At 45.5% G+C, this 24,635-nt stretch overlaps 1 protein-coding gene across 1 annotated transcript in view; it reads right to left on the minus strand.

The window, feature by feature from the left end:
* Positions 1–879: 879 nt before the first annotated feature.
* The window catches only part of MRRF (mitochondrial ribosome recycling factor), a 56,093-nt gene continuing 32,337 nt past the window's right edge, over positions 880–24,635 (minus strand). Inside the window, exons 6-7 of the mRNA XM_068977815.1 lie at positions 9,950–10,109; positions 880–1,540 (exon numbers count right to left, since the gene is read on the minus strand). Of these exons, the coding sequence (XP_068833916.1) occupies positions 1,463–1,540; positions 9,950–10,109 (238 nt within the window). The 3' untranslated portion in view covers positions 880–1,462. The remainder of the gene's footprint in view (positions 1,541–9,949; positions 10,110–24,635) is intronic.

The raw sequence follows: 24,635 nt of genomic DNA on the forward strand, positions 1-24,635 counted from the left end.
GTAGTCCCAGCATGGAGCACAGTGCCTGGCACACAGAGGGCGCTCCACTGCTTGTGAAGGCATCAGGATGCAGTGGGCAGAGCACAGGATTGAGATCAGGCCTCACTGCGATGCCCAGGTCTGCCAGGTGATAGCTGTGAAATCCCGGGCAAGAAACCGAACCTCTGTGAGCTCTCCCCTCTCTGTAAAATGAGGCTGACAGTGAATAATGAAACCCTCTAACACTTTGGGCAAGTTATCTAATATCGTCATGTCTTAGTTTTCCTACTTGCAAAATGGAGATAATCTACACCTTGCGAGTTTACTGTGAGGATTAAAAAGATTACCTAGAATTGTTATGAATCTAGCTCACGATGGCTAGATTATGAATGAATGACTGAATAAATGAACAAACAAAAGGAAAAGAATTACTGGGGGGGGAGAACGTAACTTAACCTAGTACCCAAAGATGCACCACAATAAACAACTTGTCCATCAGTGACAGGCAGGCCCTGGGGACAGAGATCTCATTACCGAGTAAATGTTGAGGACAGAGGCAAGAGTGAAAAATGAGAGAAGAATCGTGTTCAGAGTGCAAAGAAAGGAAAAACAGCTGGCATTTGTTGAGCAGCTACTATGTGCCATTCATTCACAACACACTGAATGCCTACCATGTTCCAGACTATGTTCCATAGTAGTTCCAGACTACTATGTTCCATTATGTCAACTTCTAAGGAAACTAAAAATAAACAGACTAATTATCAAAAAGAATAATTGAGGTTCAGATAAAAGCAGTGGACGGTGCTAGGAGAGCCAATACCAGGCATCCTAGGTTGGGCAGGGGAAAGGACATGCTCTCCAAGCTGAGACCCAAGGGTGAACAGGACCGGCCAGGCAAGGAGTGGGAGGATGGTAAGGGGAGAGAGCAAAAGCACTGTTCCGGATGCTTTACACACTGGTCCTTGGGATCATGAATCCACACCGATCCCATTGTTTCCTCCGTGCTTGTTATTCTTTCCAATTTATTTAGGTTTTACTGTTTGGTGAAAATGGGCCTCTAGCAAAGGTATCCAACACGGGTGAAGGCTCACACTGGCCCAAGCAGAATTCAAAAGTGGGGACAGGGCCTGACTAATTGTCTGAAAAGAAGGCTCCCAAGATGAGCAGCAGACAGTGGCAAGCCTGCCAATGGTCCTGACAGCTTGGTGACGTCATGGTCAAGACAAATGGCCCAAGTGAAGGCCTTCTGTCAGCAACAGAGCGTCTCTGAGGACCACCCATGCCAGAAGGCCCAGAGGAGATACGGTGGTCAGCGGACAGGAGGAAGAGAATAAACAGTGTCCCACTGGACGGCCGTCGGTCGCTAGGACTGACAATGCAAGGTGACAACTTTCCGTATGGATGGAATAGAGAAGTGCCGATTTGCCACCCATGGGATCCACTAGGAACTGGGCTCTGGAGCACTGCTGGCCCTGGTGGGTTTTCATCCAAGAAGCTCTTTGGTTTTCATGGCCAGATGCCTGTCCAGCTCTCCCACTGTGTCATCGGCCATTTGGCTGATCTGCAGAAAAACAAAATGAGACAACCTGGTAACTGGGGCTGGGAAGGGGAGGGGGAGAAATGTTCTAGAACTATGAAGATTATCTGGGAAATAAAAAATGGTAGCAAAAGCTCATGTGAATTGCATCCCAGACAGGCATGGAACTAAGAACTTTGTACACATACTCTTATTGACTCTGGACAGGAAGAAATAGACACCATGAGACAGTGTCATGTTTCCATTTTACAGATGAGGAAACTGAGGCAGTTAAAATCATTTGTTCAGGATCCACAGCTGTAAAATAGCATTGACAAGAATTTAATCCTGGGTAGTCTGACTGCAGAGCCCCCAAATAGTTAACAATTATAACAGTACAGAGAAGTCAGTCTAATCTGTCCCTTAATGAAACTCTAGAATTTCCTACACTTCAGACACTCTGCTATATAAAGCCCTCATGCCAATTGATAAGGAGAATATTAAGATCCCAATAAGCAAGCAGAAAAAAAAAATCTTGAAAAAAGATGAAGTACATCTGGTTAACAAACATGGAAAATCAATAGACACTGAAGAAATGCAAATTAAACCAAGATATAATTTAGTTATCACAGTTAACAAAATTTGATGTTGCGGTTGTTAATTATAATAGTCAATACCAGAGCTGTGGTGAAATGGATGAACTCACATATCATGGATAGGAATTCAAATTGATGCAAGTGTTCATATCATTTTTAACCCCAAACTCTCTCAACTGGGAAATTATCACATGAATAGAATCTAAGAAAATGTCCTAAAGTTCTACATGCAAAGATAGTTATCAAAGCTTATAATCAAAAATGAGAAAACTTAAAATGATAGTATATGTAATTGAATACATATAGTCATTAAAAAGGGTTGACTGTCTACTTCTCATGGAGAGGGTATAAATACAAATAACATTCCAGTATACAGTTCTGACATGTCTGTTTTATAACAAGCATGGACTGCTTTTGTAATCAGAGAAAAAGAAATAATGTTTCAAGATATTATTTATAACATCATGGAAACATGCCCATGTTACCCTTGAATCCAAGAAAAAAGAATACAAAATGTGTATACACATAGTAGAAATGATCTCAGATATATTTAAAAACTGGAAGAAAACGTGTCAAAATATTACTAGTGATTATCTTTTAGTGATGGGAAGACAGGAAGTGTATTATTCATGTCGGTATCTGTCACATTCAGCATAAAACTTAGTCTATAGCAAGTGCTCAGGAAATATTTCCTAAATGAATAATTATTAGTTTTCTGTGCTTTTCTGTATCCTCCACATTTTCTGTAGGAAACACAAACTCACTCTAAGAACGAAAAAAGAAACAATACAACTGAGTAAGTGTTGCAAGCCTCCAGTCCCATGTCTAAAAGAGACCTCAGGAAGGAAGCTTTGAAGGGGGCAGTGTGGTACCCAGTTCTGTGTGCTCAGCAGCACAGCGGCTGTTTGACATCTTTATTTGCAGACCACAGGCCTTGGCCAGGAACTGGGAAATAAATGCCCTGGAAAGGATAGCAACTAAAAAGGATTTGGAGCAACTGGTCCCAGGCAGGGAGACAGCCAGACTCTTACCATAGCAACAGCTGCACATTTTGGAGGAGGGGAGAGCAAAGCTGCTTGGGCTGCCGGGCACTCCAAACAGGACCAGCTCAGAGCGGCTGCCTGGGATCCTCGCTCAGCTGGCACAAGCCCCTGAGAGGCTTCCTGTGCCCCCACCCCGAGGAGCCTCCTTGTGTGGGGTGTGGCGTGGTGCCCAGCAGCACTCCAGCACCCGCGTGCTGGTAGCATGAGGCAGCCAGGAATGAGGGCTGCAAGCCTCCTCTGGGAAGATGGCGTCTGAGGACAGAGGCTGGGACTGAGGGGAGGAATGGTACCTGGAGGAACTGGCTGGTAACACGGTTCTGGCTTCAGCTCTCAGTGGGGCGACAGGGTGCCAGTCATTTCCCCACCCTGAGTCTCAATTTCCTTCTCTCTCCAATGAGGAGGTGAGTCCCTCCCTCAGAAAGGAATTGTGAGGGTTAAATAAGATCATGAATATGCAAGTATGTTTAAACTGGTTATTTGCTATGCAAATGTTGCTTGTGTTACTCCGATTTTTACTATCACTTTCTGACTTCTTTTTAATTTAATCAATTAATGAAAATATTTACTAACTCTCTGCCATATTACAGGCACAGAGTGCCCTTGGGGACAGTCCACCTGCAAGTTCATCTTTTCCATCTTAAAATAACAATGATTAAGAGCAAGGATACGAACAATAGCATCTATTTACTAAGAGCCAAATGCTGGGCTAAAAACTTTACATGCGTTACTTCACATCATGTTCAAAATACAGAAAATACTGTTATTATCTTCCTTTGTTGTTGTTCAGTCATTCAGTTATGTCCCATTCTTTGCAACCTGATGGACTGCAGCACACCAGGCTTCCCTGTCCTTCGCCACATCTCAAAACTTGCTCAAACTCATGTCCATTGAGTCAGTGATGCCATCCAACCATCTCGTCCTTTGTTGCCCCCTTCGCCTCCTGCCTTCAATCTTTCCCAGCATCAGGCTCTTTTCCAATGAGTCGGCTCTTCACATCAGGTGGCCAAAGCATTGCAGCTTCAGCATGAGTCTTTCCAATGAATATTCAGGACTGATATCCTTTAGGACTGACTGGTTTGATCTCCTTTTAATATTATTTCATCTGATAGTTGCACAACAGTTCATACTGCGCAGAAGTGTTTTGTCCTCTGTGACTTCATTCAGATCCAACAACCTCACATACCTAATACCATAAGGCAGATGGGACAGATATTATCCCCATTTTACAGAATAGCAGACCAAGGCATGGGATTTTAACTGACCTGCCCGAGATCACATAAAAAGTCAGTGATATGACTGAGCCAAGAACTCACCCACCCTTGACTGCCAGTCTGGTGCTGCTACTCCCCTTGGGGAGCCCATAGCACCCGGCCTAGCCCTTCTTCATTCAAAGGAGGCTGTGCTACACTCATTAAAACCGTCCATCCCTGTCCCACAGTCAAAGTCACAAGGTTAGGGGAGGAGCAGGATGGACAAATAGGACAAATGACTATTGAAGACCAGCCAGCACACTAGCTGCTTTTAAGTACACTGTGTCACTTGGTCCTCTTGCCAAATCCTGTGAGACAGGCATTACTGCTCCCACTTTACAGATGAAGAAACAGAGGCTCAGGAAGGTGGAAGCCATTTGCTGACCTTAAAAGCTGAGACGGGAAAGAGCTAGGATTTGAATTCAGGCCAGTCTCCACAGCAAGAGCTCTTTCCACTACAATATGCTGCCCCAAAAGAAGATGACATCATCCGCACCATCACTGTCATGCTCATGACCGTCATCATCAGCGCTGGCTCCTTATACGTTCAGGAAAATGAAAGGGAGAGACGGAAAAGGGGGGGAAGTCCAAGAGCACACCGTACGCGCGTGGGGCAGAGCTGGGCAGCGCAGCTCAGAACACCCACAGTGCCGTGGGGGGGGGGGGGTCTCCCGCCCAGTGCCTCACTCAGCCCAGCCCGCCTGCCCGCCTGCCCGCACAGTCTGCTCGGAGCCCTTCAGCCCCACTAGCACCCAGCTCCACTTCAGAACGGCTGTTTCTCAGAAAAAGGGAGCAGTGAAAGGGTCTTGGCTAAATTCACTGGTGGCTTCTGCCAAGTGCTTTAATGTTCAGCAGACCCACTTGTAGCAAACTGAAGCAAAGGTGGAACAGCAGGCTGGCAGACGTCAAGAGCCCCAAGTGGGAAGGCCCTGGTCCTCTGTCAGCAGAGCGGGCCTGGGTTGGGGGTCGGGAAGGCTGTGGGGAAGAGGGAGAGGCCAGACATGACTGCGTGGGGAGAACATACCACTGAACCCTTTTATTCTTGTATGCCAAAGATGAAACACTTTTATAATACAGCTTTCAAAAAAATCTGACCTCAAAAGAATTTTGGAAAAAGTTTTAAAAAAGAAATTTCACAAAGAATAAAATTACAATTGTTCATAATCCAAGTGACCATTAATATTCTGAAGTAAATAAGCTGCCAACCTTTTCACATACATGAAACTTATAATAAATTAACTGTGCCTGTAAGTGTTTTTATGTCTATATATAAAGTCCAGTGAATGGATCTAAAACAAGCTATTTTACTACTATCAGAACTTTAGACAGTTTTCAGGTTGTTGTTGTTTTTTTCCAGCTGCACCACACGGCATGTGTGATCTTAGCTCCCTGACCAGGGATGGAAGTTGTGTCCCCTGCAGTGGAAGCATGGAGCTCTAACCACTGGACCACCAAGGAATTCTCCCCAGTCTTCTTTTATACATAATACATCAATGGACAACTCTGTAGATAAGATTCTTGATAACTTATTTTGGATAAATCCCTAAGTCGATAAATCAGAAATGTATAGGTATATTATCCTCTAGCAAGGTTTATGGATTTATAGAAAGAATAAATCTTTTCTGCAGAATGTGGAAGTAAAAGCAATATTTCCAAGGTAAGCAACACTTTAAGTTCACATCAAAAATGCTAGGTTCAAATGTCAAGGATTAGAAAAGGCCAAGAATTTTTAAAATACACAAATTCTAAACACCCTGCAAGTGATTTAGACAGTACAAACTAAGAAGCTTAAAAATATGCATTTTCTTTGTGCTATAATTCCATACATGAGACTCTATCCTAGGAAGTCATCTCAACAAAGATCTATGTATAAAAACATTCACTGCAACCTTATTTATAATAACAAAAAAGTTTAAACAAACTAAATGTCCAAAAAGAGGGCTTATGAAAGTGAATTACGGTATAACCACAAGATGGACTATTTTGCAACCATCAGAGTGTGGCTGTTTACAAAGAGCTTTTTAAGAAAGAAGAAGAAAATGCTAATAATGCTAAACAGAAAATAAAAAACTGGATAGAAAGTTGTTTGATCACGTTAAAAACTATGTAGTTAAGTTCCCAAGTTTCCCTGGCAGTCCAGAGGTTAAGACTCTGCACTGCCAATGCAGGGGGCGTGGGTTTGATCCCTGGTCAGGGAACTAAGATATCACATGCTGCCCAGCATGGTCAAAAAACAAATATAACAAATAAAGGATATGTTAATAAATAAACTACCAAATATTTTGTAAAAACTAAGTAGTTGAAAAAGGGGGAAAAGGAGAAATATCCCCAAATCCAGGACTATAGGATGAATTTTCCCCATTTTTGAAGTCTTCTGAATTCTCTACATTTTCTACAATGAACCTATACTGCTTTGATAATCAGAAACAAAATTTAAAAATACATTTTAAAAAGCTTTTTGATAAAGCAGCAATCAGTTCCTGTCTTGCTTACTTTAAAAAATTAATAAATAACAACAATAAAAAAGTACACCCCAAACTCCAGATTGATGCCTTCCATTGGGGAAAAACGAACAAAATGAAGTGTGCACATGGCTGTCTCCTGAATATTTTCTTACCCAAACTTTTAGCCATACGACAGTAATTAAAGTTATTAACAACAACGGTAAGAGCTAATATTAAAGTGATAGTATCTTAAATAATAAAGATTATTGCACTGGATGTATCATGTAATACTGTATATAGCATGACCTTTTTTCTTGTAATATTCCATATATGTTTACAGAGATAACCTTGAAGGCCTATACCAAAAATGTGAGGGGAGTGCAAAAGGGTTAAACGAGGGGTCAATGTTTATGGTGATGGATGGAAACTAAACTTTTGGTGATGAGCATACTTTAGTGTTTACAGAAGTTGAAAAAGAATGTTGTAGAGTAATGTATACATGAAACATACAGTGTTATAAATTAATGTTACTTGAATAATTTTTTTTTTTTTTAAGAAAACATTGAAAAAAAAACAAGTGCCGGTTATGTGATCGTTCTTCTTTTCCAAGGAGCATGGGCTCTGGTCCCTGAGGCAGAGGCCCAGACTTGCTCAGAGAGTGCCTGAAGGGCATCAGAGGTTACAGGCTCACCACCAGAAAGCAACGAAAAGCCCAAGTGTCTGCTAGAGCGATGAAATCCCCTGGGAGGTGGACAAGGAGCTGGCCCAGCTGGACTCTTACAAGGCCTGGTGAGTGCTCAGCAAAGGCAGGCCAGTCTACCAGTCTCTTTGAGCTAATGCAAGGCAAGAGGAGGCCACAGAGAGGGCAAGAAGCGAGCCCTGAGGGGCTCAGTGTCAGACACTCTCACAGTGCTTCTAGCATCCCTAGCGTATCCCTTCACAGCAGGAATTCCAAATCCCTTTTCACAGAAGAAACAGACTCCAAGAAGTCAAGTCACTTGCCAAGGTCATATGACATCAAGTGTAGAACCACCTCTTTCTAACCTCAGTGCCATTACAGGGGTACACTGCCATGCTTCCGGGTCACTACCTTTCCTGTTTTTCCTTGTCTGGGGAACCCTTCAAAAATACACATTCCTACGCAGACCTACTGAATCAGAAAATGTAGGAGGCCCAGACATTCATCTAAAATTCTTCCCTGAGTCACTGTTGGGCCTGCTCTATGACTAGCATTCTGTTAGTCCAAGAGGAAGGAATAGTCAATTTAGGGGGTCCTCATGACCCCCTAACGACTCTCCTGGCCTCCCCATCTTCCCTCTTTATGCCCTATCCTGCCCACACTCCTGTTCAATCTTCATAACATAGTGCTTTTATCGTGGATGATGGAGGCTTTGGGAAAGCCCCTTATAATGTTTATAAGCTAAACATTCTGTCTCCTCAATACTGGTAAATCATCTTTCTGTCTTTTTTTTTTCTAATCTTTCTGTCTTAATTACACGGGTACCACACAAGTTCAGGCCATCATCATTTCCTGGCTGGATTCTTGCAGCAGCCTCACAACTTCCAGTTATGCCCCTTACAATCTGGTTTCCACCCAGCCACCATAGTCAACCTTCAAACACAAGTGTGATGCTCTGCTGTCTGAAAATATAATCATTCAAGTGAGTCACTGCATCAGAATCACCTGGGGAGCATTTTAAAATGCAGAACCCAAGGCCCCACCCCTGACTCACTGACTGAATCTCTGGGAACAGGGGCCCCATATAACCATGTTTTTGTTAGCTCCTCAAGTGACTCTAATGCCGTGACAGATTAGATTATTGCTCAACAAATACTCACCCCCACCCCCAGACCTCCATGAACATATATACTTTCCCTCCACAGTGATACTGGGTTTGGTAAGATTTGCCTGGCCAGTGGGATGTGAAAAGAGTAGGTGCTTAAAATGTACTTGAGTAGATTATGCTCTTGCCATCTGCTGTTGCCATGAAAAGATGCCCTGTGAAGCCTGTTGACTCCAGAAGATTGAGAGAGATGTAGAGCCGACTTGAGCCCCATCCAAGATCTGAGAAGGTGCGTGCCAACTCACTTCAGTTGTGTCCGACTCTGTGCGATGCTACGGACTGTAGCTCGCCAGCTGTTCATGGGATTCTCCAGGCAAGAATACTGGAGTGTGTTGCTATTTCCTTCTCCAGGGGATCTCCCCAACCCAGGAATTGAACCTGCATCTCGCATCTCCTGCATTGGCAGACGGGTTCTTTACCACTAGCGCCACCTGGGAAGTCTCAATGGCTGAGCCACATTGAGCTCAGCCTAGAACAGCTACCTCCCAGCTGACCCACAGAGACAGGAATAAGAAATGCTTGAAATATATATCACTGAATTTCGAGGTGGTATGCTATGCAGCATCAGTGTGGCCACAAATGACCAATAAAGATGCAGAGCCAACATGGGAACCTCCGGACATGTTAAAGTTCAAACTCCTCAGCCTGGTATAGGAGACCTGCAATGAACTGGCCACCGTCATCTCTGCCCTTCTGTGTCATCCTGGGTCGAAGCCACAGTTATCTCACTGAACGGTGCTCCTTTCCATCACCATACCTTTGTACATGCTGTTAACCATTCCCCCTTGTCTCTGTTTCACTCCAGTTGCTCCTTTAAGACTTGTTCAAGTGCGCTTACTCAGCACACTAAAAACAGGGCCAGGTCCTCACTTCTCAGCACCCAGACAACCAAGCACAGACAGGAGAGCCCTGGAGTACAGGCTCTGAGATCAGTCTGCTGGGTTTGGATGCTATGGCTACCATTTACCAGCAGCGTGACCTTGGGCAAGTTACCTCGCTCCTCTCACCACCCACCCACCTCGCTTTGCAGTGACAAGGATAAATTAAGTGTTGTAAAGTGCTCAGGGTAGAGCCTGGAACACAGTATGGTCAGCAGCTTCCTCCCCTCCTCTGTATTTCCAGGGTCCAGCACAGGGCCAGGCCCAGGACAGACTCGGCCAATGCCAATCATGTCAGTGAAAGAACTGGGGTACCCTGTTTTCGTTTTCTTCACTTCAGATGTGAACAATGATTTTCTGGGTCAGATACGTAAACATGACATCTGTTGGCCACAGTACCTGTTTCTCTATGAGCCTAATGGTGTCCTCGGAGGCCTTGTCCTTTGATTTCTTCACCTTATTTATTGCGTTGGTACGAATCTTCCGTAAAGAGTCTTTGGCCTTGTTCGTGTTCTGTTTAGCCAGTTTCACCAGCATTTCTCTGTGCTCCCGGGTTACTCTGATAAAAGACAAAAAAAAAAAGTTCAATAAAATCATCCCATGTATGAACTGCCTGCCAAGAATTCAACATCACTTTATGCACTAGCTCAGCAGTTTATAACTGTTCTCTCCGTTGCTGGAAGATCTTCACATTCCTGACACACGCCCAGGAGGATGTTCAGGGTCAAGGAAGGTTCCTGGTGAGATAACTGAGGACAGCCAGTAAGTGTGCTGCTTAAAATCATGAGCCAGAGAGTCTAGGCAGCCTTGAAGTTAAATCCTGGCCATGCCTCTTACTGGATGCATAACTGACTTCCCTTCCTCAGAGTTCCCATCTGTATAATGGGATTGTCAGTACCTGACTTAAAGGGGCGGTGTGAAGATTATGGGATGGTCTGTGTCACTTGTCTAGCACTGACCCTGGCACATTTTAAACGAAAGCAACTATCAGCTGTAATTCCACCCCTTTCTCTCCAACTAAAGAAAGCAATGCCAATGAATGAGATGCTGCAGAAACAGCACCATCTCTACACCTCTAAATCATCCAAAACAAATAAGTAGTAACCTTCAGAATCTTAACTATTATCATGACAAATTACTTGTGAATCGCTTTAGCACTGACCCAGACACAACACATGAGAATACTGTACCATTTAACTTCCACGAAGTACCCATGAGAGTGTCTGGCATACTAAAAATGCTTAATAAATGTCAGTTATTTTAACTATTAATATCCTTATCATAATAACAACAGTGAGCACACTGAAGGCCTATTATAAATCCCTGGGACAGGCACTCTAGAACTGTTTGCCTAAGCTGACCCTTACAACTGTATGAAGCAGTTATTATTCCTATTTTACACTTACTCATTGCAAAAGCCAACATGTTTGTCCCACCTTGGTTTCTTGGTCGTGTGCACACTACTACCCGTCAGGACCAGAGTGTTGGTTGTACCAAGTGTGCGACGATGAAGGTGACAGACCTCTGTCCTGCTCCGAGGGAGCTCAGCTAGGCAGAGAGCTAAGTAAAGAGACTTACAACAGAGCATGCCTGTGTCTGGGGAGGGGTCAGCTGGGGGAGGGAAGACTTTGCTGAGGAAACAATATCTGAGCGCGGCTTTCATTAGGTTTGTTCGCTGGTATTCTGATTCTTATTCCTTCCAGTAGGAATGCACTTCCCCTCCCCTCTGAAGTCTGGTGTGGCTGCCCAACTTGCTTTGGCCAATGAGATGTGAGCAGAATGGGCGTCGCCTTTATGAGCCCGCACGCGCTCTACCACATTTGTCCCTGCTGGCTGCAGTGCAGGTTGAGAGGGCACTTCCGTCAGTTTGGGTCCCAGAGAGACAATGGTGAACAGTGCCCCACTTGGCATGAACAAGAAATGTTTCTGTTGTTTGAGGCATGGAGATTTGGGGGACTACTTGTTACTACAGCACTGCTCATCCTATCATGACTAATAGCCCACAAGGATCTAAAGAATATATGCAAGTTGCCAGGATTGGTAGGGATTTCCAGGAGGGAGAAAAAGCATGCACAAAGGCTTTAAGTTACCAGGAGACTGTGGTCGTATGAGGAACCAAATGGACCAGATAACAAAGAACGGAGTAACCAGAAAAGAGGCTGGAAAGCCATATCATAGAGGGTCTTATAGGATCACAAACTCCATTTTACAGATGAAAAAGCTTGGTATCTTACACAAAGCCAAACCTATGCTGGCCTGCTTCAAAAGCCAATAGTCTCAGTATGAAAAAAATGCTCTGCCTCCTGAATCCTGAACTGGACACCACTGGCATATGGTTCCTGACCCTTAAGTCAACATGGTTCTGGCTTATGACGGATAATCCCAAATCCTGGGTATAAGTGTTCCATGTGAAACAGTGACAAACAGGAGTTAAAGATTTAGTGGCTTTATCTAGTACTTTTTCTCTGATAGGATGAGAAAAAGAATGAAAGCATTTTGAGACAGGACAAGCTGTGAAGATAAAGTGGGCAGCTGAGTGATAAATAAATCCTTCTGGATCCAGCTATTTGAATTCACAAAATTCTCAAATTCTCAAAATATTCTCAAAATGAAAATAATCCTGACTCCTACCAGTACTAAACCCCTCGGTGCTAGGTGAGTACCTTATTCCCTCACTGAACCTCACAACAACTCATCAAACTAGATTCTAAAACCCCCCATTTTCCAATGAGGAAACTGAGGCATTAAGTAACTTGCCTGTGGGCCTGAGTGACAGAACTGGGATTCATATCCAGATCTTTCTAGCCTGCATTCTTCCCGCTACTCCAGGCCGCCTACCTCTTGCAGTCTATTCCAAATAAATTATGTGCTGCTGCCATTACTTCTGCTTCCAGGCAGAAAGCTTTTTTCAAAGTCAGTAATATGAATCTTGGGACTGAAAAGGACAAAACCACCATGTCAGGAGTTTAGGGATTTGGATCAGATCTTGTTACTTTTATGGTTTTTAATTCATTGAACAAAAATCATGCTGACATGTTTAGGTCTCTTTTTTGTTCTGCCAAAGCATATGTCAGTATAAGGAAGGAACAGGAAAATTAAAACTTGATCTGCTGATTCAAAAAGCTTAATCCTGCTGAAACACTAGGAGGGGCAAAAAATAAATGAATCTAAGTCTGTCAGAAACCTCTTAAACTTCTCTGCAGAGAAGTATTTCAATCTAACATTTCATATATAATCTGAAATAGCTTGCTTTTTAGACAACCTTTAAAGAAATAAAAAAATGTATCTAATCAACTGTTTTTTTTACTACACTTCTATTTTACATGGAGGGAAAAAAAATCACATGTTCAAAACTATACAAATTGGGACAAAAAATCTTGAGAGTAAATGGCTACATAAAGAAAACAAAATCATAATATATGTAATTTGGCCTTAATAAAGTATTTTTATATTTATTAATGAAAATGTGACACTATTGCACTATTGACACCAGTTTCCACACATTGTAGTATTTAATTATTGACATTGACAAAACTATGTCCGTTTCAGAATGCAAATGCAGAGGCAATAATCTAAGAAAGTGGGGGGGGTACAGTGAGGGTGGGGGGTACAGCGAGGGTGGGGGGTACAGCGAGGGTGGGGGGTACAGCGAGGGTGGGGGGTACAGTGAGGGTGGGGGGTACAGTGAGGGTGGGTGGGGTACAGCGAGGGTGGGGTACAGCGAGGGTGGGGGGTACAGTGAGGGTGGGGGGTACAGCGAGGGTGGGGGGTACAGCGAGGGTGGGGGTACAGTGAGGGTGAGGGGTACAGTGAGGGTGGGGGTACAGCGAGGGTGGGGGGTACAGCGAGGGTGGGGGGTACAGCGAGGGTGGGGGGTACAGCGAGGGTGGGGGGTACAGCGAGGGTGGGGGTGTACAGTGAGGGTGGGGGGTACAGTGAGGGTGGGGGGTACAGTGAGGGTGGGGGGTACAGTGAGGGTGGGTGGGGTACAGCGAGGGTGGGGTACAGCGAGGGTGGGGGGTACAGTGAGGGTGGGGGTACAGTGAGGGTGGGGGGGTACAGTGTGGGGGGAGGGTACAGTGTGGGGGGAGGGTACAGTAAGGGTGGGAGGGTACAGTGTGGGGGGAGGGTACAGTGAGGGTGGGGGTACAGTGTGGGGGGAGGGTACAGTGTGGGGGGATGGTACAGTGAGGCGGGAGAAGGGAGGAGGGGGAGGGTACAGCGAGGGTGGGGGGGTACAGTGAGGGTGGGAGGATACAGTGAGGGTTGAGGGGAGAAGAGAGGAGGTGGAAGGGGTGCCAGGCACAGGAAGTGCTGAGAGGAAGAGTGGCATCTGCATGCTGGTTCCGGGTGGTGCTGAGCTGAACGAATCCGGAATACAAGATCAGAAGCAGTCAGGGTGACGGAAAGGCTTGGTTCTGAAGTACAGTCAGACCTGTTTTATTCCTGTATCTATCACTCAGAAGCTGACTCAGAAGCGGGCAAGCTACTTAATCTCTCTCCGCCTCAGTTTCTTCATCTCTGAAGTGAAGATAATGAAAACACCTTGTCTGGGGGACTGGGAGAAGCAGACACGACGTATATAAAGTACCAGTAAAGACAGCAGCATATAGTAGTAGCCTTGAATAAATGATAGCATCTATGAATGTTTTAATCAAACACACTTAATTACTTCCTCATGAAACAACGAGGGCACATCTGTTTTAGAAAAGAAACATACTCTATTATGGAAATATTGTAATGCCTTTCCAAACCAGTGATTAATACATCTGATCATCTCCATCTCGCATTCACGGGGTTCTGTGAGCTCAGGCTAGTTGTATTTCAGGCTCTCGGCTCAGCCAGTTGGTTCTGAGCACCCGCTCTGCACTTGGCCTGCATTCACTCATCAAGCATTGGCGGGGGCCCCAGGGTTCACTGCCAGATCCTGGGCCGGGCTGAGGAGTGCCAGAGATGAGGGAGGCCTGGTCCAACTTCTCCAGAGGCTCAGTCCAGCAGTGCAGACAGACTCATCAACCACTGCTGAGGAAGAGCACTGCTGGGATGGAGGGACAGGCTTTCTGCAGGAGGAAGGAGCATGTGGAGAACACAGCTCACTCTGCTGTGAGGTTCGGGAAGTGCCGTAGAGATGCACAGCGACTCACTGACTGCAGAAGGCAGAGCGCTCCGGGCAGAAGCACGGGAGGAGACAGGGGTAAGGCCAGAAAAGGGGGCATCGAATTTGTTCTGAAGACCTGGGGTTTTCAAATTCTTCTTCAGCCAGAAAACTCTGGATTCAAAGAAAATCAAGGCAGACACCCCATTTATAAAACAGAGAGACACTGAGTTCTCTCTATTAATGAGGGGAAGGGTGCTAGCAGAGAGGAAGGTGCTCCAACCTACCCTGACACCCCTCCACTTCTGCACCTGGCATGTACTGGCTGAGTGACCTTAAGTAAGCGATTTAAACTCTCTGAGCCCCGGTCCTCTCATCTGGAAATAGGGACTGAAAATAAACAAACAGAAAGCCCTAGCCTCTACCTTTCAGAGTTCTTGTGAGGATAAGGCGAGATAATATACAGAAAGTGAACAGTAAAAGCATGGTAGGAAATAAACAATCAGAAAACGTAAGCTGCCTTTGTGGCTACTGCTGTTCATGTTTGGTAGCTAGTGTGTGCGTGCGTGCTCAGTCGTGTCTGACTTTTCGTGACCCTGTGGACTACAGCCCACCAGGCATCTCTGTCCATGGGATTTTCCAGGCAGGAATACTGGAGTGGGTTGCCATTTCCTCCTCCAGAGGATGTTCTCAACCCAGGGATGGAACCTGCATCTCCTGCATCGGCAGTTGGAGTCTTTACCACTGAGCCCCCACGGAAAGCCCAATGGCAACTACAGAGGTATCTTCAAATAATGAAGAGTTTATTCAAGTTTTTATCAAATGAGAAATGACAGGGCAAACAATCTAGGCTCTTATAAGATGATTTTTTTGAGATCTGATTAGTAATTTAACATTTGTCTTTCTGGTATTAATTTATTCACTTAGTTTACAGTTCCATTCAGCAGCTATTTTACAGGGCACCTGTTGTGTTCCATTCACTATGTCAGAGTGAGTTTACAGTCTGGCAAGGAAGGCAGTCATTAAACACACATGCACAGTTAATCAATAAGCTACAGTGGTAAGAACCATGATAAAGACATGAAGAGCTCTATGAAAATAATAAGCAGGAGGCTGACCACACTCTCCTGTGGGACTCCAGAAGAAAATGTGATGATATTTAAGTTAAGGGATATTTAAGTTCAGATGAGTAAGAGTGGAGAAGCTAGGCAAAGGTCATTCCCACCAGAGCAAATGGTCCATGTAAAATAAAGGCCTTATTCCAGGTGAGGAGGGTCCTGCTCTTGGGGAACTGAGAAAAGGCAGTGTGGCTGCAGCACAGAAAGCAGAGGAGAAGGCCTATACCCAGAGAGGAGGCTGGTGAGCCTGGCAAGGGCAAGACTAGTACGCAGGCCCTTTGACACCACATTGTGGCTTAGCAGATCCACTGACAGATGAATGGACGTTTACGCTGGGCAGATGCACTCAGTGGAATATGATTCAGCCTCAAAAAGGCAAGAGAATTCTGCTATGACATGGATAAACCTTGAAAAGATTATGCTGAAGGAAACAAGCGAGGCTCAACAGAAGGCAATGGTATCCCACTCCGGTACTCTCGCCTGGAAAATTCCATGGATGGAGGAGCCTGGTAGGCTGCAGTCCATGGGGTTGCTAAGAGTCAGACACGACTGGGCAACTTCACTTTCATGCATTGGAGAAGGAAATGGCAACCCACTCCAGTGTTCTTGCCTGGAGAATCCCAGGGACGGGGGAGTCTGGTGGGCTGCCGTCTATGGGGTCACACAGAGTTGGACTGAAGCGACTTAGCAGCAGCAGCAGCAGCAGGACAAATATTATATGATTCTACTTATATGATGTACCTAGTATAGTTAAATTCACAGACACAGAAAGTAACAGCAATTACCAGGGACCTGGGGGATCTGAGAATAGGGACTGTTGCTTTCAATGGGTACAAAGTTTCAGTTTCACAAGACAAAAACAGTTCTGGAGATTGTACAATACTGTAAATGTACTTAATACCACTGAACTGTACATTTAAAAATAACTGAAATGGTAGAGTTTTAAGGCAAGAATACCGGAGTGGATTGCCATTCCCTTCTCCAGAGGACCTTCCCGACCCAGGGATTGAACCCTGGTCTCCTGCATTGCAGGCAGATTCTTTACCACTTGAGCTACAGGAACGTCCTATGTATATCTCACTACAATTAAAAAAAAAAAAAAAAAAAAAAGAGCAGACTGTTTCTAAGACCAGATACTCTAACACAGAGTATCACAGATGTCTGAGTAAAGCAGAAGTGAGGTCAGAGTTGGATTTTGTGCAGAGACCAAGGTACCAACCAGATCTAAGCGTAAGGCAAGAGTCTGCCCAGAAGCCTCTTGGCAGGCGGACAGAGAGCTCACGACTGGCCTGCAGCAGCCTCCCGGTTGAGTGATGAAGAGAGCAGCCTTTTCCGCTGGGGTCAGAGATCCTCCCAGCATAAGGCAGGGCTTCAGCTGAGCTGGCAGGGTCACGCTTTGTTTGTACAAACCCCACCAGGCGGGTCTTCCAGGAACATCCTGGATGGGGGCCTTCCTGCAGAACTCCTTGAGTGTGTTCCCATGAACAATAAGCTGAGGGGCATGCCCCGCCAGCAACTCACACAGCAGATACTGAAACGATACTTCCTATGGCTTCAACGAGAATGGGACATGTGCAAAGACACTCACCAGGGGTACATCAGAGGAAGCTATGCTCGGTGTGGCAACTGTGGTAAAAACCAGTTATAAGATGTCAGACTTCAAAAGGCTCCTTGGTCACTTAGAGGGTAGAAAGGATGTGCTTCAGAGCCAGGAAACCTCAGCTGGCATCCCTGCTTTGCCACTTGCTGGCTTCAGAACCATGCACACACTGCTGGACTTCTCTGGACTCAAGCCTCCTCGCATGTAGAGCAGGAGGAAGAATATCACTAAGAGGGCGGGAGCAAGGATTAAAGGAGATGACAGCGGCACAGGCTCAGCACACCACCAGTGTGCACACACTCCAGCACACACAGCACAGCCGCTTTGCTGTTCCAACCGCAGAATCTCCAAGGCTGGGGAACCACAGGATGTGAGCGGTCGGAGAGAAAGCAGTCAGAGGACTGAGTCACGAGGAGCTTAGGCTACTGAGCAGTCGATGAGCCGCCGGGGGACAGGACGGGAAGAGAGGAGAGTGGGCCTGGGGGCCCCGGGAGACAAGAGCTGGGCTTCAGAAGCCTGGGACAGGCTGAGAGAGAAGAAGGGAGTCACACTTCCAGGGAACAAACAGTCTGCGTAAACACATCTCTGACGGGTCCACCAAGAGAACCCCTGATGCCCGTCTCTGTGATGGGCTGCCTCCCCACATAGCAGCATCGGCCTGCAGTCAGCAGCAGTCGCAGGCCCTGTTTCACTTTGCTGGTAGGCGCTGCCCGATGCTGTGGGGCTGCTGGCCCTGAAGGAAACGTGTTTGTTTGTGTAGTACTGCCAGACTTCCTACACTCCTAGGGACACGATTCTCTCTCCCCTCTCTCCTAGCCACCCTCACTGCATACTGCACCCCAACCACAGCTCACCAGCCTCTAACAGGCACGAATGTGTTTCATAAAGACATGCAGTGTCCTTCTAGTCCAAAGAAAATCATACACACACTTTGGAAAGACTTCTACCATCAGCAGTACCATCAATTTTCTCTGGGGACATATAACTGGGCACCTGCTTTCAGAGGCCTGTCCTGTGACCAAGGCCTGGCTAAGCAGACATGCCATCCTGAAATACAGCCCAGCATGATGGAGAGAGGAAGTTGAGGTCAGGGGTCACAGCTCCACATTCCGAGCTGAGTGATCAAGATGAAGTCACTGGTTTTCTCCTTCCCTGTCACCCAAAGGTTGGAAACCCAAGTTCAGGGATTCATGGAGGTAACTCTCCCTTCTGCTCTCACATACAGGATAACATAGGTGTGGTGGCCAAGGCTGATTTCCACCCCCAGCTCTGCCACTTCAAGGCTGGGTACTGTGCATGACTAGTTTTTCCTCCCCAGATCACAAGGAAGCATTCACAAGAACAGTCTCTGAAGCCACACAACCACGGTTTGAGGCCCCAGACCTATCACTGCTTAGCCGTATGGCCCTGGGCAAGTCACTTCACTTCTTTGCCTCAGTGTTCCCATCTGTCAAATGTGTTTAATACAACTAAGTTAATGAGAGTGTTGCAAGGATTAACAGAGTTACTAAATGTACTGGTCGTGGGGACATGCTCAATAAACACTATCTGTTGTTTTCTTACCTGTAAATGGGGGTGGGGTGGGAGGAGTGATAAAAACGTTACTTTTCTTCTTCCACAGTCAGGACCAAATGAGAGATGATGGTTGAAGAATTCTGCATACATGGGTATTGACTATTTTAAAAGCTGTTCGTCAGATTAGAAATAACAGTGAAGTTTCCCACTGAGAGATCAGAGCCTAGTGGCTACAGGCCCAGGGTCTAAGAAAGATGCCTGTCCCTCCCCTCACTCACCGTGTGACACTGGGTGCAGACACTCCCTTCCCTTGTGACTTGGCACCCTCAGATGTGAATGGGGGAAATAATACACCTGCCTCTGAAGACTGCTATGAATATCGTGGTTCATGCACAAATAGCAGCTGGCACAGCAGCGGGCACCCCGGGCCATTACTGTCCTTACTACATGCTAGGTCTTGTCCCCAGAGCTAGGGATATAGCGCGGGACAGAACAGATGAAGGGCCACCAAGTCACACTCGAGTAAAGGGGAGAGAGGGCACCTGCAACTCTGTAAACCGACACTTAAGTGCTACGAAGAAAATGAAGCAAGACGGGGAGAGAATGAGGAGCCTCACTATGGGGACAGTAACGGCTCCCTCATAACTGCCTAGCCCTCTGGCCCCAGTGCCATCTGCTCCCCTTCAATCAGAGGAACAGTGACGAACATTTGCAGAGCTCTTTCCATGTGCCAGGCTCTGAGGGGACGCACACTTTGTGCACTGAGTGAACTTTTGCATCGTTCCTGTGACATTACTGGTCTTATTACCTGGTTTCTGAAGATTAGAAAAACGGAGGCTAAGACAGATTGAGTGACCTGCCCAACGCCACACAGGTTTCTGGAAGACCTGGGATCTGAGCCCAGTGCAGCCTCACTTGTGAATCTCAGGCCTCCCTGCTGGTGCTAGACAAACCTAAGCCACTATTCTTACCAGCTGCAGTGACGCGGACTCTCCTTCACCGAGACTGCTTAGACAGAGTTCACTGCTACTCCTCCAGCTCCCCTACGAGCCTAAACACAGTGGGGAGAGAGGAGGAGGGGGTCCCTAGGGGTCGGCCATGGGACGGGGATGACCTCAGGCGGCCAACTGCCGGGTCCTGTCAGCAGGGGCAGCACACATAGGGTGGACAACAGGGGGGTGGGGGGGAAGGAACCTGTCCTTTCAGGCGCAGCTTCTGCATAGGTGCTGATGGTGCTTTCTGCTCAGCACATGCTCCACTCGATTCCTGACTGCACTTTCTTACGTGTTTCAAACGGAACATCTGTGCAGGGAGGGAGCTCCCATTCCACACACTTGGGGTCTCAATAGTAGAAGGCGCTTCTAAAGACCCACAGGCTGGGTGAGGAGAAAGGGGGCATCCTATAACTGCACAGAGCTCGCCAGGCCTGGAAGGGGAGACAAACAATGGACTGGACATCCACCAGCCGAATAAAGGAATGAACGACCCTGGAGAGCAGCAATGAGAGCAGGTGGTGGGCACGAAAAGGGCCAGAGAAGCAGCTGCAGTTGTTCAAGTGCAGCTGATGGCTGCTCCCACCTAAGTGAAGTCACTCAGGCGGTCTCTTCTGATTTTTTCTCTCACCATCACTAAAGGTCTGTATGTGTGTGAGCTGTGTGAGAGGGTATTATCAACATGTCCAAGGATATGCACGTGAGACACACTCTCCCTGGTTCAAGATCCACAAAGCGATACAGCAGCTAAAGAGAGGGGCTGCAGAGCAAGAAGAAGGGAGGAGGGTTCCGGTCAGCAGCCCGGAAAGCAAGGTGACAGTGTGGCAAGAACAGGGGTGTGGAAACAGACAGACTCGATGTGAGACATGACCCCTCTGCTTACCAATCTGTGACTCTGAGCAAATTATGTAACTTTCTGACCCCCGTTTCCTCATCTGTGTTAACACCCGTCTCAAGATGGTGTTTCTCTGTACACACAGAAACAATGAGATCACCATGAAAAGATGTACGGAAGGTTCTGTTGAGCCAAAAATAAATAAATAAAAAACAAGCTGTGGCACAGCAGATGGCAGAAACTTAATCCCACTTATGTAAACTGAATATGTGTGTGTGTGTGCACCTTTTAAAATCTGGTAGGATATTTATCAAACTTACCAACAAGTTACTTCAGGGAAGAATCCTTGAGGGGGAATAAAAGAACTCTTTACTTTTCTGCAGGACTTGAATCTTTACACTAATGTGTACTATTTTTATAATTAAAGAGATGAAAGTCATTTATCTAATAAAAGACTAGTATTCAGAACATATAAAGATCTCCTACACCTCAGCATAAAAGTACAAACAATACAATTTTAAAATGAGCACAGGACCTGAACAGACATTTTTCTAAAGATGTACAAACAGCAAACAAGCACACAAAAAAATACTCAATATCACTAACATCAGGGAAATGCAAGTCAAAACTACAACGAGACATCACTTCCTACCCACTTAGATGGTAATAACATCAATGACAACAACAACAACAAGTACTGCCAAAGAGAGCAATTAGAGTCCTTCAATATTACTGGGAAGAATACGAAATGTGCAGTCCCTGTGGAAAAGTTTGGCAGATCTTCAAAAAGTTAAACAGTTATCACATGACTTTAGCAATTCCACTTATATGTTATACCCAAGAGAACTAAAAGCATGCTTGCTGCTGCTGCTGCTGCTAAGTCGCTTCAGTCATGTCCAACTCTGTGTGACCTCAGAGACGGCAGCCCACCAGGCTCCCCCGTCCCTGGGATTCTCCAGGCAAGAACACTGGAGTGGGTTGCCATTTCCTTCTCCAAAATAAGCATGCTTATAGCAGCATTATTTGTAATAGCCAAAAAGTGGAAACAACTCAAATATTCATCAGCCTGTGAATGGGAAAATAACATGTGGTATATCCACTCAGTGGAATATTATTTGTCAAGAAAAAAGAATGAAGTACTGATTCATGCTACAACATGGATGAACCTTGAAAATATTATGCAAGTGAGAAAAGCTAGTCACAAGAGATGACCTGCTGTGTGAATTCATTTATATGAAACGTTCAGAACAGGAAAATCTATACGGACAGACTAGTAGTTGCCTAGAGCGATCCTTATGAGGGTGATCTGGGGTAAAGTAGGGAGTGACAGCTGGTGGGCTCAGGGTATCTTTGTGAGGTGTGGAAATGTCCTAAAATGAATGTGGTGAAGCTTGCATAACTCTGACTATACTAAAAATCTTTGTAGTATACCCTCTCAGTTCAGTTCACTTCAGTCGCTCAGTCGTGTCCGACTCTTTGCAAACCCATGAATTGCAGCACACCAGGCCTCCCTGTCCATCACCATCTCCCGGAGTTCACTCAGACTCACGTCCATCGAGCCATGAGCATCCAGCCATCTCATCCTCGGTCGTCCCCTTTTCCTTCTGCCCCCAATCCCTCCCAGCATCAGAGTCTTTTCCAATGAGTCAACTCTTCGCATGAGGTGGCCAAAGTACTGGAGCTTCAGCTTTAGCATCATTCCTTCCAAAGAAATCCCAGGGTTGACCTCCTTCAGAATGGACTGGTTGGATCTCCTTGCAGTCCAAGGGACTCTCAAGAGTCTTCTCCAACACCACAGTTCAAAAGCATCAATTCTTCGGCACTCAGCCTTCTTCACAGTCCAACTCTCACCACCATACATGACCACAGGAAAAACCATAGCCTTGACTAGTGGGACCTTAGTCGGCAAAGTAATGTCTCTGCTTTTGAATATGCTATCTAGGTTGGTCATAACTTTTCTTCCAAGGAGTAAGCGTCTTTTAATTTCATGGCTGCAGTCACCATCTGCAGTGATTTTGGAGCCCCAAAAAATATAAAGTCTGACACTGTTTCCACTGTTTCCCCATCTAGTTCCCATGAAGTGATGGGACCGGATGCCATGATCTTCGTTTTCTGAATGTTGAGCTTTAAGCCAACTTTTTCACTCTCCTCTTTCACTTTCATCAAGAGGCTTTTTAGTTCCTCTTCACTTTCTGCCATAAGGGTGGTGTCATCTGCATATCTGAGGTTATTGACATTTCTCCCGGCAATCTTGATTCCAGCTTGTGTTTCTTCCAGCCCAGTGTTTCTCATGATGTACTCTGCATATAAGTTAAATAAGCAGGGTGACAATATACAGCCTTGACGTACTCCTTTCCTGATTTGGAACAAGTCTGTTGTTCCATGTCCAGTTCTAACTGTTGCTTCCTGACCTGCATACAGATTTCTCAAGAGGCAGGTTAGGTGGTCTGGTATTCCCATCTCTTTCAGAATTGTCCACAGTTTATTGTGATCCACACAGTCAAACGTGGGTCAATTAGACTTCAATAAAGCTGTTAAAAATGCTGCATGCCTACCTGGCTCTTGTCACTGAACAGTACTTGTCTCCCAGGTGGAAAGCTCAGTGGCAGACAGTATGCCTCGGTCTCCTCAGCTGGGGGATGGCAGTTCTGCCCCCCACCCCCCATAACAGTTAATAGTCACCATGTACAAGAGGTCATGGGAACACTCAACAGCAGTTAACTTGATAACAACGATTTAAAAAATTGCATTTTTCATTGAGTGGATTTCTTTCCTTTCTTCACTGGTGTCAGACCTGCATCATGAGCTAAAGACTCTTCTTGCCTGCTCCTGCTCCTTCTCCCCTTTATCCTTCACAAGAATTTCTCCCAATACCCCTCCAGAAAAGTAAATTTTGCTACTACCCCATTTTACAGATGAGGAAACTGAGACTCAACGAGTTGAAATAACTAGACTTCGGCCACACAACTCATTTTATTGATTCTCTTCTTCAAGTTGTTCTGACCTTGGCTCCTCCAGGTATCAACTCCACTCTCCCTGGATGCACAGCAGTTACCCCTATTTATTAACTCAGCCTGGGAACCCTGCCTCCCTGCCTTATGACCTTGCGGTCCCTAGAAAAACTTGGGAATCATCCACGAGAGACTCTATATCAGCATAAGCTGAAAAAAAAAAAACAAAAAACCACTTCAGAAAGAAAATCCAAAGATTTTAAAATTAAATTAAAAAAATTAATTAAAAAAAAAAAAAAAGAAAGAAAATCCAGGCTAGGAGAACCACAACCCAGGGTCTTTAACTGTTACCTGGTGAAACTGCCTGGTCCAGTCACAAGGAGAATTCTCCGCCATGCTGTCACCTTGGAATAAAGTCTGAGGGAGGAGCCCTGCCTAGGCATAAGGTCTACAATTGCTGTGAAGGTCAGGAGGAAAAATAGGAGCCAACTGTGAGGACTTGGGGAGCAGTTCAGTGGGCAGGGGCTGTCAAGAAGAGTCAAAGCCCCTTGGCCTTTCTAGAAACACTAAGCGAGTCTCATACCACAGGCAGGACTAGTCATTGGATTTTCTTCTTTTGGATATACCTTCCAGGAGGTCTTGTTCACCATAATCCATATTCAAAGAACAAACCAAGTGCTCATTAACAATCAAACTACAGTGTTCCTGAGCAACTTAAATTCCAAGGTAATTACAACATAATGACTCAACTCCTCCCACCCCCAAAAATGGAGGAAAAGACAGGGGAAGAAAAAAAAAACAAAACAAAACAACATGGGGTTGGGGGAGGGGTTAGTGAGGAAGAGAGGGAAAGAGACTGTTAAGGACTAAAAGAGCAATCAGCAAACAGAAAGAAAATATCATTGGTTTTACTACCAAATAATCAGAAAAGAATGTTTTCAGTAACTCCTTAACCAGGAGAATTAGATAATAACAAATA

The sequence above is a fragment of the Capricornis sumatraensis genome, chromosome 1 (genome assembly GCF_032405125.1).
Source record: "Capricornis sumatraensis isolate serow.1 chromosome 1, serow.2, whole genome shotgun sequence".
NCBI classification, from domain to species: Eukaryota; Metazoa; Chordata; class Mammalia; order Artiodactyla; family Bovidae; genus Capricornis; species Capricornis sumatraensis.